We start from the raw sequence: 16,209 nt of genomic DNA on the forward strand, positions 1-16,209 counted from the left end.
GTCCCAGAATACACTGTCAGGAATGTGGCCAGATCCGATTTAGAGACAGGGTGCGAGGAGGTAGGTAGTGTGCTTAGTCCCACAGAACAGCGTCTATAAAGCCCCCCTCATTCATTAATGTCCTTGTCACCATGTGAATGTCCACATGTGTTTCCCAGTTGTATTTTAACTGCCTTTTTCTGTGCCTGATTTTCATGTTTTATACAGTCAAGTGCTGTGTAATGTTTCAGTCACTGCACATAGACAGCGGTCCCATAAGATTGTAATGGAGTTTGAAGATCCCACCACCTAGTGATGTCGTAGCCACCGTGATATGGTAGCACAATGCATTACTCACAGGTCTGTGGTTATGTATGTGTAAACAAGCCCACTACACTGCCAGCTGTATAAAAGCCTAGCACATGCAATTATGTACAGTGCAGAATGCTTTGTAATGATGACAAACAACTCTGTTGCTGGCTTGTGTGCATACCACTATACTTTCCATCGTTATTTTAGAATGTATGCCTATTTTTTTTAAAGTTACTGTAAAACAGCCTCAGCCAGGTCCTTCCTGAGGTGTTCCAGAAGGAGTCATTGTTATCACAGGAGATGACAGCTCCATGCATGATACTGCCTCCAAGACCTCCTAGTGGGGTAAGACATGGAGCTGGGTGACGATGATAGTGGTGATTCTGACTCTGTGTAGGCCCACGTTAGTGTGTGTGTTTGTGTCTAAGTTTTTACAAAAAAGTTTGAAAAGTTAAAAAGAGATTGTTTCTATTTTTAAAAGTTGACAAAAGATGGATACAAAGAAATAAAATATTTTTGTACAGCTATACAATGCATGCTTTAAGCTAAGCGTTATTACAAAAGAGCAAAAAGGTTTTTTAAAAATTTAAAGTTTATATATGTGGGATCTAAATGGTCACAAAGATGGAAATAAAGACACTGGGGACACCAGAAAGGGGGATGTGGCGGGGTCAGGGTTCAAAAATTACCTTTGAGTAATGTTTACTATCTGGGGAATGGGCCACCTGAGACCCAATCCCCACCACTACACAATATGTCCATGTAACAAGCATGGACGTGTACCCCTGAACCTAAAATTGGAAAAAGAAATACAAGTTTATAAAGTAAAAAAGTTGTAGTACACTAAAGTTAATTTATTAATGAAGAAAAATATTTTTATCAATTTATTGTCGCTTAAGTGTCCAGTGTTTGTAAAGTCACAGCTGTGCACAGTAATGGCCTAGGCCTTCACATTCACTCAGCACTCACTCACTGACTCACCCAGAGCAATATCCAGTTCTGCAAGCTCCACTCATGGTAAATGCCCCATACATGTGTCCTTTTTTTATCTTTTTTACTGTGGTTTTCTGTCGCTTGTCTACATTTAGAGATGTTTAGATGCACAAATACCTCAGTGTCACAATTGCCTACAGTATTCAGTAGAGTAACTGGTGCAGGTATGTAGGAGCAATAGGCTATACCCCTGTACCCCACAGCCCGGGGGTGTAGTAGGCTAGACCACCTAGGCTTGCAAAAGGACACTCTATGACATTCACATAACCACGACATCGCTTGAGAATGCATTTCTCAGAATGAATCTCCATTGTTAAGTGACACATGACTGTACAAGAAGGGACCCCAAAAACCTGAATTTATTGATTTAAAAATTATGTATTTATTCTTACATGTTTAAACTTCAGTCACCTTCAAAGTACTCTCTGTTTGATGCCATACACCTATCAAGACTCTTTTCCACCGCTCAAAACAGTTTTTGAACTCGTCGATTTTGATGCCTTTTAATGCTTCTGCCTTTTTTTGTTTCACCTCTTCCACATTGGCAAAATTTTGCCCTTTGAGGACTTTTTTCATCCAAGGGGAGAAAAAAAGGTCACTCAGGGTGAGATCAAGTAAAGAGGGAAGGTGGGGTTGGGGTGCGGGGGGGGGTCATGCCATTTTTAGCCAAAAACTGCTGAACACTCAGCGTGATGTGGGCAGGAGCACTCATAAATTACCCATCATTAAATGGGCAAACACGTTGAAAGAATCTCAAAAAAATTCACTGAAGCCGAATGCAGTCTCTCACAATAACACTAGCTGGCACACTGATACCGATGGGTTCCTAGAACACTTACCTAGCAGGGAAGCCTGCACTACAAGGAGCACCCCCAAACAATAATTCCATTTTTTGCCCCCCCCCCATATTATACTGTGAGTGATACAGCACAGTCTGTTTCCAGCCCGTGGAGACCAGGGCCACTGAGGAAAGAAGCAACAGTACCTACAGCAGGGTGGGCTCTTTCAGCTGCAATGCCTTTTTTCTCAAGGACCAGTTTTTCCCTGAAACAAGTCTTTGCACACTTTTCCCACCCAACTCTTACTCAGAATCCTTGAGCAGTTTTTCTATGTCTGTAGCCCAATCTTCTCACAGCCTACCTCTCCCTCTTTGTCTCCTCCCATGTCACCATGTCACAAAACTCACCCCTTCGACCCCCTACGGAATATGTTTGTGTCTCAAAGACTATTATTTAAGATATCAAGCATCCATAAGAATACATAAATTAAAAAGTCCTGCAAGCAATTTCACTTTTTTTTTGAGATAGTGTCTGGCTCTGCTGTCCAGGCTGGAGTGCAGTGGCACGATCATAGCACACTGCAGCCTCAACCCCCTGGACTCAAACACCTTCCCACCGCAGGTTCCAAAAGTACTAGGATTACAGGTGTGAGCCACTGCCCTCAGGCGGCAAGTTCATTTTTTAAACTTGCTTACCCTGTGCTAGGCTCCATGCTGGGCACTGAGAAACAAGAGCTAGTGTAAAATTCATGTGATTTTTAAAAATGAGTTTATAAGACCTCAAAGAAATTTTGTACTAGCAGCTGGCACTTCAGACAAGACCTCAGAGACTCAGAGGTCAGTCTTCTGCTGTCAGGGTCCCTGAGTGGATAATTTTGAGACGCCCCATAAGCTTCAAGAGTGCACTCCAATTTCCTTGTCCCTGCTGAGTCCCAGTTCACCCGAGGACTCCTCCCGCCTGGAGAGTTCTTCCCTTCCTCCTGTCTAAGCGCTGCCCTTTCAGACCCAACCCCAGCCCACCTGCAGGAGGCCCTTCAATGGCTTCATCCTCAGGGCACTCGCCTTCCCACACTCCTGCAGCTCTGTCTTTCTCTTGCTGACTCTCTGCAAAAGCATCCTTATTATTTTTATTCACCTATGTACATGTGAGTCTAAGGAGAGAGGTCATGTCAGATACAGTCAGTCAATTTGGCTGGCAACACATTTCCACATAGTTATACCAGAGTCAAAAACGGGAAAAAACTCAACAGACTTGCTAGGGCTTTAAAACCATAAATACAGGTTTAAAAATATTAGTTTTAAAACAATAACTGACTTCCCCTCTTAAATAAAATACCAACTGATTTAATTCCAGTATTTCAGTCATGTTGCCTAATTTTGTTCTTTTTCTTCATAACTGAACACCATCACGGGCTTAAATCCAACAAGCAGCTTACTGAGGCTCAAGACACTCAGCTTTCTGTTGAATTGCTCGCTTCTGCATTGTTGCAGATATATTCAATTGATGAGACCTACACGTCTTTTTTTTTTGAGTTGGTGTTGCACTCCGTCACCCAGGTTGGAGTGCAGTGGCACACTCATGGCCACCCCAGCATCGACTTGTTGGGCTCTGACGATCCTTCCACCTCTGCCTTCCAAGTAGCTGGAACTACAGACGTGCACTGGCTATCCTGTGCCATATAGACCAATGGCACAGGATAAAGATTCCAGAAGCAAAACCTCAATTTCTCAATCAACTCATCTTCAACAAAGCCTCCAACAACAACCAATGAGGAGAAGAGAATCTATTCAGCAAATGGTGCTGAGAAAACTGGCTGACCACATGCAGAAGAATGCCTGGTTAATTTTTTATTATTTATTGTAGAGACAAGGTCTCATCAAGTTGCCTGGACTGGTCTCAAACCTGTGGGCCCAGGCAATCCACTCACCTCCCTCTCAAAGTCCTGGGATTACAGGCTGAGCCACTGAGCCTGGCTGAGACCTACAAGTCTTATTGTTTGAATTAGCACTTTGCTTTCTCTGTCTTTATAGCAACACACCAGAAAATGCTGAAATAATCACACACACACATACACAAACACACACTACTGTGCAAAAATGACAACCATACTGCCAAAGCCAAATGAAACACTGACAGGCACCAATGCAACACCCATTAAATTACCATTATCATTCTTCTCAGAACTGGAAATGACAATACAGAAATTCATATGGAAACAAAAATGACCACAAATAGCCAAAACAATCCTCAGCAAAAGAAACAAAGCTGGAGGTATCACACGCCCAGATTTTAAACTTTAGTATAAGGCTACAAAAATCAAAACAGCCTGGTTGGTACAAGTACAGGCATATAGACCAATGGCACAGGATACAGATGCCAGAAGCAAAACCTCAATTTCTCAAACAACTCATCTTCAACAAAGCCTCCAACAACAACCAATGAGGAGAAGAGAATCTATTCAGCAAATGGTGCTGAGAAAACTGGCTGACCACATGCAGAAGAATGAAACAGGACCTCTACTTACCACCATATACAAAATCAACTCTAAATAGATTAAAGACCTAAATGTAAAACCTCAAACTATAAGCATCTTAGAAAACGCAGGGACACCCTTACAGGAACTGAAATAGGCAACCAGTTTCTGATCAAAACCCCAAAAGCCCATGCCATAAGAGATAAGAGAGTCAAGTGGGACCTCATCAAACCGAAAAGCTTCTGCAAAGCAAAAGAAACCATCAAGAGAGTGGAGAGACAGCCCACAGAATGGAAAAAAATATTTGCCAACTGTATATCTGACAAAGGCCTAACATCCAATATCTACAAGGAACTCAAATGTGACAAAAGGAGAAAAACAAACAGCCCCATTAAAGAGTGGGCAAAAGACATGAATGGATACTGCTCAAAAGAAGACATACAAGCAGCCAACAGACATGAAAAAACGCTCAGTCTCACTCATCATCAGAGAAATTAAAATCAAAACCACATTAAGATACCAGCTAACCTTGGTAAGAATGGCCATCATTAATAAAACAAAAAACAACAGAACCTGGAGAGAATGCAGAGAAGAAGGAACTCCTCTACACTGTTGGTGAGAATGCAAACTAGTGCAACCTCTGTGGAAAATAGTGTGGCAATTCTTAAAAGAACTAAAAAATTACCTTCCAGACGATCCAGCAAACCCCCTTCTGGGAATATACCTAGAAAAACTCAAGTCATTTTACAAAAAAGATACCTGCACACACATTTATTGCGGCTCTAGTCACAACAGCAAAAACATGGAACCAACTGTGCTGCCTATCAAAACTGGATTTTAAAAAGTGGTACATATACATGATGGAATATTACACAGTCATAAAGAAGAACAAAATTATGAGCTTCGCAGCAACTTGGATGGATTTAGAGCCCATAATACTCAGTGATCTATCACAAAAACAAAGAACTGAGTACCACATATTCTCACTCATAAGTGGACCCTATCATAATACTATAAGAAAGGGATTGGCAGGCCAGGCTCGGTGGCTCAGCCTGTAATCCCAGCACTTTGGGAGGCCAAGGTGAGAGGATTGCCTGAGCCCGGGGATTCGAGACCAGCCTGGGCAACTTGGTGAAACCTCGTCCCTAAAATAAATCACAAAAACTAGCCGGGTGTGGTATCTTGCGTCTGTAGTTCCAGCTACTTGCAAGGCTGAGGCAGAAGGATTGCCTAAGCCCAGCAGATCAAGGCTGTGGTGGCCGAGAGCGTGCCACTGCACTCTAGCCTGGGCAACAGAGTGAGACTCCAACTCAAAAAAAGAAAAAGAGAAAGAAAGGGATTGGTAGTAGCGGGACACTGCCAGGGGAAGGGGTGGGGCACAAAACATCAATAAGGGTGCATGATACCAATCCAGGCAAAGCGAGGGCCAATGGGAGACCAAACTTCACCTGTACCTAGACCACTCATGTACCCAATCCTGACTTGTACCCCACGGCCTTAAAATTAAATTTTTTAAAAAAGAAAGACTGACAGGCACCATGAAGCTGCTTGGAATGTAGGGGCATCAGTCAACGTCCAATAGCCTGAGCTGGGGAGCACAGGAGTGTTTATTGGGGGGGTCAGGATTGATGTATAATGTACAAAGGTTCCAACTGTCTGAAGGTCAAGGCTTGCTCTAACAACTCTGTTTACTCCAAAGCCCCTGTGGAGAGCAAGGCTCCATTGTCAATGAGGACAATTCACCCCCGTTGAACAACATCCCACCCCCCAGAGCCACAGCACCGGCACACCAACCATAGCCAGCAGGAAGAAAACACCTCTCTCACCTGCTGTGCCTCTGTATTTCCCGACAGTCAGTCTATACCGCTCCTTGCTGGAGGCCACTTGGAAGAAGTCGTATATGGCGTAGGCAGACTCGTTGGTGGTCTGCAAGTCCACTCTCACCTCATAACGGGTGGGAGTGCCGCTGGTGAGGTTGTGGAGCTTGTCAAGTCCTGAAAGTAGAAAGTGGAAATCAAGCGTCATGTGCGAGTGAGATCTTCAGGACCAGACATCACCTGAGACTCCACTCCACTTCCCAGTACTTTCGCTTTCCATCCTATCTGGCCTAGTTGTGCCAAGGAGTATGGAAACCATGTCCTATGGCAGGAGTAATGAGGGGACGGGGCCTTTCTGGACCGACTCTGCTGCCATTGGCTGCATCCCTCGAAAACAGGAGAGTTCTGTTTACCATCCATTCACCCCACCACGTAAAAGAGCTTATCCACTACTCATTCTAAGATCTCTGAGCAAACCACAAATGCTATCTACTTTATAGACACTGAGATCCAGATTATGATATTTTAATTCTTTACTTTCCAAATGTCTTCGGCAATTTCTCTCTCTATGAACATCTGTTCTGGAAGAAGGTAGAGGAAGAAGGGGGAAAAAAAATAAAACCAATGCTCATAACGCCCGGTATCACTGGCCAGGCTCCAGGGATGACCAAAATGCAGCCCACAATCCCAATCAATCAACTCTTTTTCTATTTCTGCAGGTTCTGAGAGATTCCGGCTGCAGGCAGACCCTGCAAAGCTTGGATCCAGCACATAAACCCCCTGTGACAGTCCATCCTTTGTCCTGGACCACTGCCAAGCCCACAGCATGGGAGCGTCTTCCTACTGTTGTGCCCTCCCCCAACACCTCACTCGGCAGGCACCTCAGGGTCCCTGTCACGTGAGCCTCTCCCTAAACATGGTGAGCAACCCTGAGCGACCGGACCAGCTTGTTGGGGGGGGCCTCATGCCTCCACTAGCCAGCCCCCCAGACCCTCAGAGATCATACCAAGCCAGAACTCCTTCATGGGGTCCCCAAAGCCTTCCACATAGCTCCGCCAACGCTTGAAGAAATCCAGCTGACCCGTGTTCCGCCTCTGGAAGACCTACGAAGGAAGGTGGACATGTCACTTAGAACACACAGAGCAGACATAACGGAGCAAAGGGGGATGGCATTTGCATTTCCCAAGGTGGTGCCAGGAGGCAAGAGCCTGCACACACACTGACTCCACCAGTGAGCACACTGTCCTTTCTGTTCCAGAAGGAATTTTAATATATATGTCAGTAGAGTCACTACATTGGTTCTACTGTGTTAAGCATTCTTTATGTGAACAGAAGGATGCCAGGTAATGAAATGTGTAGAACTAAGGCAGAGAAGGTTCCTGCTCTCAAGAAATCTTAATAATTTTTTTTTGTTTGTCTTTCAATTTGGTTGCCAGTGGTGGGTTGTGTAGGGCAGGACATTCCAGCCCTCTGCCAGCTCTCACCTGCTGCATTCCAGCTATTCAACTTAACCAGGGCACATTACATTTATATGTTGCCTTTGTCCCCGCCTTAAGCAGCTTGAAGTAGGAATTAATTTTTAATTCACTTGATTTTTAGCATGGTAATTATTTAATAATTATGGAGAAAAAAGTTCATCCAGGCCGGGCTCGGTGGCTTAGCCTGTAATCCCAGCACTTTGGGAGGTCGAGGTGAGCAGATTGCCTGAGTCCACGGGTTCAAGACCAGCCTGAGCAACTTGGCGAGATTTCCTCTCTATGATAAATCAAAAATTAGCCAGGCATGGTAACGCATGCCTGTAGTTCCAGCTACTTGGAAGGCTGAGGTGGAAGGATCTCCAGAGCCCAGCAGATTGACGCTGGGGTAGCTGAGAGCATGTCATTGCACTCTAGCCTAGGTGACGGAGTGAGACTCCAACTCAAAAAAAAAAACCAAAAAGCTCATCCAATAAATATTTACTGAGCACTATGTACTAGGCACTATGCAAGATGATGTGCAAAGTGAATAGACCAGAAACAATCACTGCCCTTGTGGCATTAACAGTCCAGTAAATGCAATTACTGAATTAAATAATCAAATAAATATACACTTACAACTGTGATCTGGGCTATGGAGAACAGATGTAAAAGCATGACATAGGAGGACCAAGGAACCAGGAAAGTGCCCTACGGATGTAGCTGAGCTTCAGGGTGAGTAAGAGTCAGGCAGGAGAAACAAGGCCAATGTTGAGGCCATGAGGACTGAGGAAGGAATGGGAAGGGAGGCTGGGAAAACATAAGGGTTAATCCAGGTAGGACGTTGACAGGGATTGTTGAAGATGACAGTCTGTTGTAAGAATGATGGAAATGACTGAAGGGCTTCCAGTAGGAAATGAGAACTTGATGAGATTCCTCTTGCTGCAGTATAAAGAATGGACTGGCCAAGGGCAAGAATAGAAGTGGGATGACCCATTAGGAGACCACTGTAGAGTTCAGGCAAGAGAGTACAGTAGCTCAGGGGCTGCCCTGAGACCAGGCAGAAGCAGATAGAAGGTAAGATTGAAAGATGTGATGAGAGACAGAATGCAGAACTGAAGAAGGAGGAAGTCAAGAATGATTCTCATGACTTTGGCTTGCTGATGACTGCTTCCCCAGCTGTTCATTGAGATGGGGATTCAGAGAGGAATTCATGGGTTTTATGAGTGCACCATGCGCTCACCTGAGGATATGGTCAGTGTGAGTTATTTTTGAGGTATACTGGTGGATGAAGACGCCACATGAGTAACTGGACAGTAAGGTCTAGAGTTCTAAACAGAGGGTCAGTCTAGACTTATTACAGTGAGAATGTGTCTGAGACAATGCAAGGAGCTCACTTTCCTCTTCCCAAGAACACAGGGAGATGACAGTTTTCAGCTTCCTTGTGTTTAAATTGGAGCCATGTGACTATTTCTAGACAAAGGGTAGTGCATGGGAGCACTGGAGGGGTGGGCTTTCCACGCTCTCTCTTCCATTGCCACATGCCACAGTGCAACAGGGAGGATCACACATTGAAACAGCAGAGCCATAAGACAGAAACAGCCTCCCTGAGTCACCACTTGTAATTGACTACCAAACCCAAAGAAGACGTTGCACACATGAGAAAAGACTTTACATATTCCATCCTTGGAATCTGGGGTTGGTTTGTTACCACAACATAGCCCATTCTATCCCAACAGGTACAGAGAGCCACTGGGACCTGGAAGGTAAAATGAAGTTAGGGAAAGGATGATGCAGTGAGGAAGAAAATAGGAACCAAAAAAGAAAATGGTCTAGAATCGATCCTTGGGGACCTCCAATGTCTAAAAGCCACAGGAAGAATGATGAGTTCATTACAGATAGAAGGAGTAACTAGAAGCAGAGAAGAAAAACTGGCAAAATGGGGAATTGCAAAAGCTACAGAGAGAAAGGTGAGGTCATCAGTGTCAAATACTGATGACACTCAAGGAGCATGAAGCCAAAATTGCCTCTAGAATTTAGTGACAGAAAAGTACCAGGTGATGTTGGCAAGGGCTGTGTTCAAGAGAAACACACAGGAACGGGTGGAAGAGTGAGTGAAACACCAGAAAAATGAAGGCAGAGCTGGGTACTATCTCACCAAAGGATGCTTTCTTTTCACAAACACCTCTGTTTGGAGGAGGAAGGCAATTTCAGTCTTGATAAGCCTTGCTTTTCCAAAGTGTCAGATCAAGATGTGAATAGTCCCTGTTATGAGCTTAAATAAAGGCTTCAGCAAGGACATTCATCATCATCTTTAGGACCGGATCTGGCATATATAGATACAATAAGTTATTATCATCTCTCCGTACATGTTAGTTTGCATTTTACTATGTCAGATTCCAAATGAACTGACCCACAAGAGATCATTCACACATCCCAATCAAGCCATTTTAACTGACACCCTCAGAAACTAGTCCAACCCCATTTTAGTAGATGAAAACACCCTATAGTAAACTATTTGAGAAGAGCAAATGCCCCTTGGCAAATAAGCCTCAAGGGAAAATAAATCTCTCTTTATGTCTGGTCCTATACTACTGAGTTGTCATTGCATTCTAGTGCTTACTCAATGTCCTGAACAACGAAATAAGGAGAAAAAAGAAGTCAGAATTGCATTTCAATGACAGTGGAAAGAGCCTCTGTGCAGTCCTTAAGACTTTCGAGATGGAAAACAAAGATGGAAGTATCTAGACACACAAGCCTTCCCCAATGTTCTTTCTAGCCACTTACCAGCATGGAGCTGGCCTCTGGGCAGCATCCTGGCCTATTCATCAGATGGTATTCATGTGGCCCAGGATGGAGAAGAATCGCTTTTAAAGGATTTTAAAGGCTCAGTAAAGAGGAGCAATGTACTAACAGCCATCCTTCAATGATTCTTGAATCCCAAAACACAAAAATTGGCAGTAAAAATATTTGATGGGGATGTTCTCAGGACTCCACGTTTTCCAGAGCACAGTGGCTTTCAGGAGAACCCTATAGAATCTGGGTTCATGCATCATCTCAGGAATTCAAGTCAGAAAACAACACTTAGGATGGGAAGGGGAACTGATGTGAGTCCGAAGGCAGAGTGAGTTTCTCACTTCTGGAAGTGGACTCTGTGTGTGAGTAAGGGTCACTTGCAGGGGGTAGGATGGAGAAGGCAAGCGATTTGGGGGCAGGGATTTTGGTCTGTTTGGCTCGCTGCTGGATCTGGAGTCTATAAAGTGGAGTAGGTAGTAGATTTATGTACACAATAAATCATATATGCTCCCAGGAAGACAGGCAGGCAGATCTCTTTGTAAAGGCTGCCCTCAACAAACATTTCCTTCCTTCTGTGTCTACTTCCTTCTGTGAGCTTGGCTTTCAAAAATGCCACACAACAGAATAAACATCCTGCTAGGGTCAATTACAGGCACAAAGGAAGGATACTGGGCTTCAGGCCTGAGGGAAGATAAGGTGTGGTTCACAGTGGTTCATAGCAGTGCGCAGAAGGAACAAGGGTGCCCTATGGGCCTAGTCAGGTGGAAGACCTCCCAGGCTGTACCCTGTTCTGTTCTTTCTATAAATCAAGCCTGAATCTTCCCAGCCAACCCAGGTACTGCCTTTCAGCCTACAAATACCACTGGGCAGATAATAAGTTTTATCCGCTGCCGCTCATCAGATGGCATCATTCTATTCATGGCTGCTCAAGTGTCTCTGGTGCCCCAAGTTCCAGGATGAATGAGTTAATGCATGCAGTTTGAGCCAGTGAGATCATGCTTTCTCTTTCCCGCAGTGAGCTGCCCATGTTCAGCGGATTGAGGCTACCTGCTGGCTGGGGCAGTGAGAGCCTCTATACCTTCAGGCACTGGAAGAAATAGGGCCGGGGAGATGTAAGGATCAGACTGCAACCCTCAAAAGCAGTACATCATATAATTGGATTGGGCTGATGCAATCAAAGTGCCATATGGTTTAAGCAGACAACTGCCCAAGAGAATAAAACCTCCACATAGAAGAGGAATGATTAGCATGGCCCAAGCTTCCCTCCTCCAGGCTGTAGTCTTTCAAATAAAAGTTCCCCGGGCTCGGTGGCTCAGCCTGTAATCCCAGGCCTTTGGGAGGCTGAGGTGAGTGGATTGCCTGAGCCCACAGATTCAAGACCCACCTAGGCAGGCAAGACCTCATCTCTACAATAAATCAAAAAAATTAGCCAGGTGTGGTAGCGTGCGCCTGTAGTTCCAGCTACTTGGAAGGCTGAGACGGAAGGATCGCCAGAGCCCAGCAGGTCGAGGCTGCGGTGGCCGGGAGTGGCCACTGCACTCCAGTCTGGGGAACAGTGAGACTCCAACTCAAAAAAAAAAAAAAGTTCCAAAGGCCTTGTGTCTACTGAGCAAGTGACCCCAGTTCAGAGGACTAAGCCCCAAGAAGGTCATGTGAGAGCCTGGCAAGGGGCCCCAGTTCAGAGGACTAAGCTCCAAAAAGGCCATGCGAGGACCTGCCAAGAGACCGAAAGAGGCCATGTGAGGACCTGGCAGGGGACCCCAGTTCTGAGAACTAAACCCCAGCAAGGCCATGTGAGGACCTTATAAGAGACCCAGTTCAGAGGACTGAACCCCCAAAATGCTGTGAAAGGACCTAGCAAGAGACTCCTGTTCAGAGAACTGAACCCCAAAAAGGCTGTGTGGGGGCCTGGAAGGGACCCCAGTCAGAGAACTAAACCCCAAAAAGGCAGTGTAAGTACCTGGCAACAGACCCAGTTCAGAGGACTAAACCCCAGCAAGGTTGTGTGAAGACCTGGCCAGGGACTCCAATTCAGAGGACTAAACACCAGCATGGCTCTGTGAAGACCTAGTGAGGGACCCCAGTTCAGAGGACTGAACACCAAACAGGTCGTGTGAGGACCTGGCAAGAGACCCCAGTTCAGAGGACTAAACCCCAACAAGGCTGTGTAAGGGCTTGGAAAGATGCCTTAGGGAGACTGTGAGTTAAGAGGCTGGAGTTCTGACATCTGAGTCAAACTGTGTTTTTATCACTTGTGTGACTCAACCAAGGTACTTCTTTCTCTAGGCCTCACCTTCTCCATCTGTAAATCAGAAATGATAAGCCCCTCTCATTTACTCCAAAGCTATTTTGTGAGTACCGTGTTTATAAAAGTGCTTTGAAGTCTGGGCACAGTGGCTCCCGCCTGTAATCCCAGCACTTTGGGAGGCAGAGGCAAGGGGATTGCCTGAGCCCAGGAGTTCAAGACCAGCCTGGACAACTTGACAAGACCTTGTCTCTGCAATAAATCAAAAAATTAGCTGGGTGTGGTGGTGAACATTTGGAGTCCCAAGTACTTGAAAGGCTGAGACTGAAGGATCACCTGAACCCAGGAGGTTGAGGCTGCAGTGTGCCGTGATTGTGCCACTGCACTCCAGCTTGGATGACAGAGTGAGACACCGACTCAAAAAATAAAATTAAATAAAAATGCTTTGAAGAGGGTAAAATATACCTCTATTTTACATCTCCTAATAGTTTACATCTATTAATATTTTACATCTAATAATGCCTACACATATAGGGCATTATTAGATCATGATAAACCCACAGGCCTTCAGAGTCATCAGCCTTAGTTTAACCAAGACTGTTCTAGGACAGGGGTTAAGTACTAGGCTCTATCCTTGCAGTGGGTTGGGACCCCCCAAAACAGTTGCAGCCCACCAACACCCCAGTCTTACACAGAGAAGAAACAGAGCCCCGAACTGTTCCATGGGGCAGCCATGACCAACTCCCTAGGCTAAGAAACTAGGCATGGCCCAGGGCTCCCCAGGCTCTGTGTGACTCACGATCCAGCCGCCTCCATCTGTGTCCATGTCGCAGTACACCCGCAGGGGTTGGCTGGCATCCCCGTGCAGGTAGATGGTATACATGCCACTGGCGGCGTTGAGGTTCTGCTGAACCTGACTGCAGTCCAAAGGGTGTGGAAAACGGGCACCAACTGGGGAAGCGAGAAGAGGAACAGCATTGTCAGAAGGGCAAGGAAGAGGTGAGGCTTTTGCCCTCATTAAGGCAATTTGTCTTGCTTGGACATTATTTCATAACCTCCTACTACTTTGCTCCGTCAAAGTCTTTACTTGCATATTATTTTTCTCACTCACTCTGCTCTCATCAAACTCTTGGAAATGTACCAGAACTAAGGTGAAGTTCACATCACTCTCCTCTGCTCCACTCCCCCCAAAAGTAAACACTCCCTGTCGCTCCCCTCTGGAATCACTTTGCTATGGAATGGGTTTCTTTAGAGCCCACAGCCACATTTCTACTTCCTCGTGCCAAGAGAAACCCACAGCTGTATCCACAAACTCATCCCAGGACACCTCTGCTGGGTCCCCAGTGCTTGTCCTCACTGCAAGGGCATTCAGAGCACATGGTTCCATGTTACCTGTGGAGAGGGTGGTAGACACACTCCTGCTCCGGCGATCACCCTTAAAGGCCACCAGGGAGATGGCATAGGTGACACCCTGCTCAAGGTCTTGCAACTCAAACCTCCGGATGTCTGGTGTCAGCTGTACCTCCTACCAAACAAAGGAGAAAGGGGACACCAGTGACTCCGCTTACAACCCCTTTCCCCACAGGGAGTCAACAGCAATCCTCAGCACCAATGACAAAAGCTCTCTGAGGGCACAGCGCTCAGTGACAGCCTGGAATCCCAGAGGGTCCCTGCCATTTTTCTGGAGGGCTGTGCCATGGAAATCCAGCACCACCAGGAGCGTTTGCTGAGAGTCATCACTAGGCACTTCCACATCAGAGTGCCGGCCAGGTTTCCTGGGGACTTCTGCCCTCAGATACACAAAGGACATGTGTTTAGCTACCATGGACAGAAAGGCTGGTGATGCCAAGCTAAGGAAACATTCACAGGGAAGGGAAAACCCGCCAGTGAGATCTGTGAGATAACAACATAGTGACTACTTCCTAGTTATAAACTTTCTTCTGAACCTGTCTTACTTCTTCTACAGGAACCTGTCTTACTTTCTCTAGAAACACAGGGCTGACCTTCCTAGTGGCTGCCGTGTGCATTAAGATACTGAATGAACCAAAGTGGCTTTCCTTTTTTCCTTCCTCCCTTCTTTCTTCCTTGCCAAGGAGAGAGAAAAATAATTTTCCACTGGAAGAAGTTCTGAAAATTTGCTGGTCTTCAGTTCCTAAAGGGAGGCATATCCCATGCAATAATGGTGAATCAATTCATTCAATAAATATGTATTGAGCACCTGCATGTGCTAAGTACAGTCCTGTGCACTTCCAATGCCATGGTAAACAAAATAGACAAACATTTACTGCCTTCAGGAAGCTGACATTTACTGGGGGAGCCTGACAATACACAAAATAAACTGGGACCAATGTGCAGCTAGCAATATAATCAACAAAGATCACCGGCTTCAGCAGTAGATTGCCAGGAGGCCAGCACCGAGATGATGGGCCCAAGGCAACCGCCTCCCATGGAGGCCATGAAGAGATGGCCCCGAGAGGAGAGGCAGCAACAACCAGTACCTTCACTGTGCCATCTGGGAATTGGTAGGTTAGCACGTAGCCGTCGATCTGAGCAGAGGGCGCTGTCCAGGTCAGGACCCCAGCAGACTGCGTTATGGTGGATGGATGGAGGTTTTGGGGAGGGTCAATTTCTGCAGTAATCAGTCAGGTAATTATTATCACTAAGACACAATGGAGGTAAAGGAATTTCTGAGACATCAATTTCAATTTTCCCTTCACATATCCTCCCATGTCTCTTCCTCCCTCGGGCAGGAGGTGGCTCTACTCATCCTTGCCACAGGGCCCTTCTGACCTTTGTTTCTAAAAGGACAGACCCATGAAGGACAAGAGAGCAAGAGGAATAGGGATCACTTGCAGCCAGAAGTTGGCAGGCCCCAGAGGAAGAGATTCATCCCCCCTTCCAGATTCCCAGACACTGGTGGCTGTGAGCGGTCTAGATTGGCAGAGGAGTGTCCGTAACAGCAGGGCTCCTGCTGCATGAGTCCAGGGTAACTTGGCAAAAACCTGCCTGGAAGGGCCTCTGGAATACCAGATGAGCCCCCATGCCTGTCACTGGGAAACTGTTCAGGGCACACAGGCAGCCCCGAAGAAGGAGCAGACCCGAAATGTACTGAGGTTTTTGACCCACAAGGGACTTACGATAGAAATTAAGTTGGTATAAAATATAAAAGTTATATTTTTTACATATCTGAGTGTGTGACCTTAGATGTACACCTAGTATAGAAAGAAGGAGGATGGTTGGGGGAATGGCCTGTGCTTGGATAAAGGAGAGGGAAAGGAAAGAGGAAAGGAAGAAAGAAAAAGAGAGAGATGAGAGAGACAGAGATGAGAGAGAGAGAGAGAGAAAGAAAGAAAGGAAGGGA

General features: G+C 45.8%; 1 protein-coding gene across 2 annotated transcripts in view; it reads right to left on the minus strand.

The window, feature by feature from the left end:
- The window catches only part of TNN (tenascin N), a 64,885-nt gene that overhangs the window by 5,646 nt on the left and 43,030 nt on the right, over positions 1 to 16,209 (minus strand). For both annotated transcript variants that reach the window (XM_008070586.1, XM_008070588.1), the window contains 5 exons: positions 15,347 to 15,477; positions 14,241 to 14,373; positions 13,648 to 13,799; positions 7,360 to 7,456; positions 6,363 to 6,530 (listed from right to left, as the gene is read on the minus strand). In XM_008070586.1, coding sequence (XP_008068777.1) covers positions 6,363 to 6,530; positions 7,360 to 7,456; positions 13,648 to 13,799; positions 14,241 to 14,373; positions 15,347 to 15,477 — 681 coding nt within the window. The remainder of the gene's footprint in view (positions 1 to 6,362; positions 6,531 to 7,359; positions 7,457 to 13,647; positions 13,800 to 14,240; positions 14,374 to 15,346; positions 15,478 to 16,209) is intronic.

Source organism: Carlito syrichta, unplaced genomic scaffold, assembly GCF_000164805.1.
Source record: "Carlito syrichta isolate Samal-C Ts95f unplaced genomic scaffold, Tarsius_syrichta-2.0.1 Scaffold313789, whole genome shotgun sequence".
NCBI classification, from domain to species: Eukaryota; Metazoa; Chordata; class Mammalia; order Primates; family Tarsiidae; genus Carlito; species Carlito syrichta.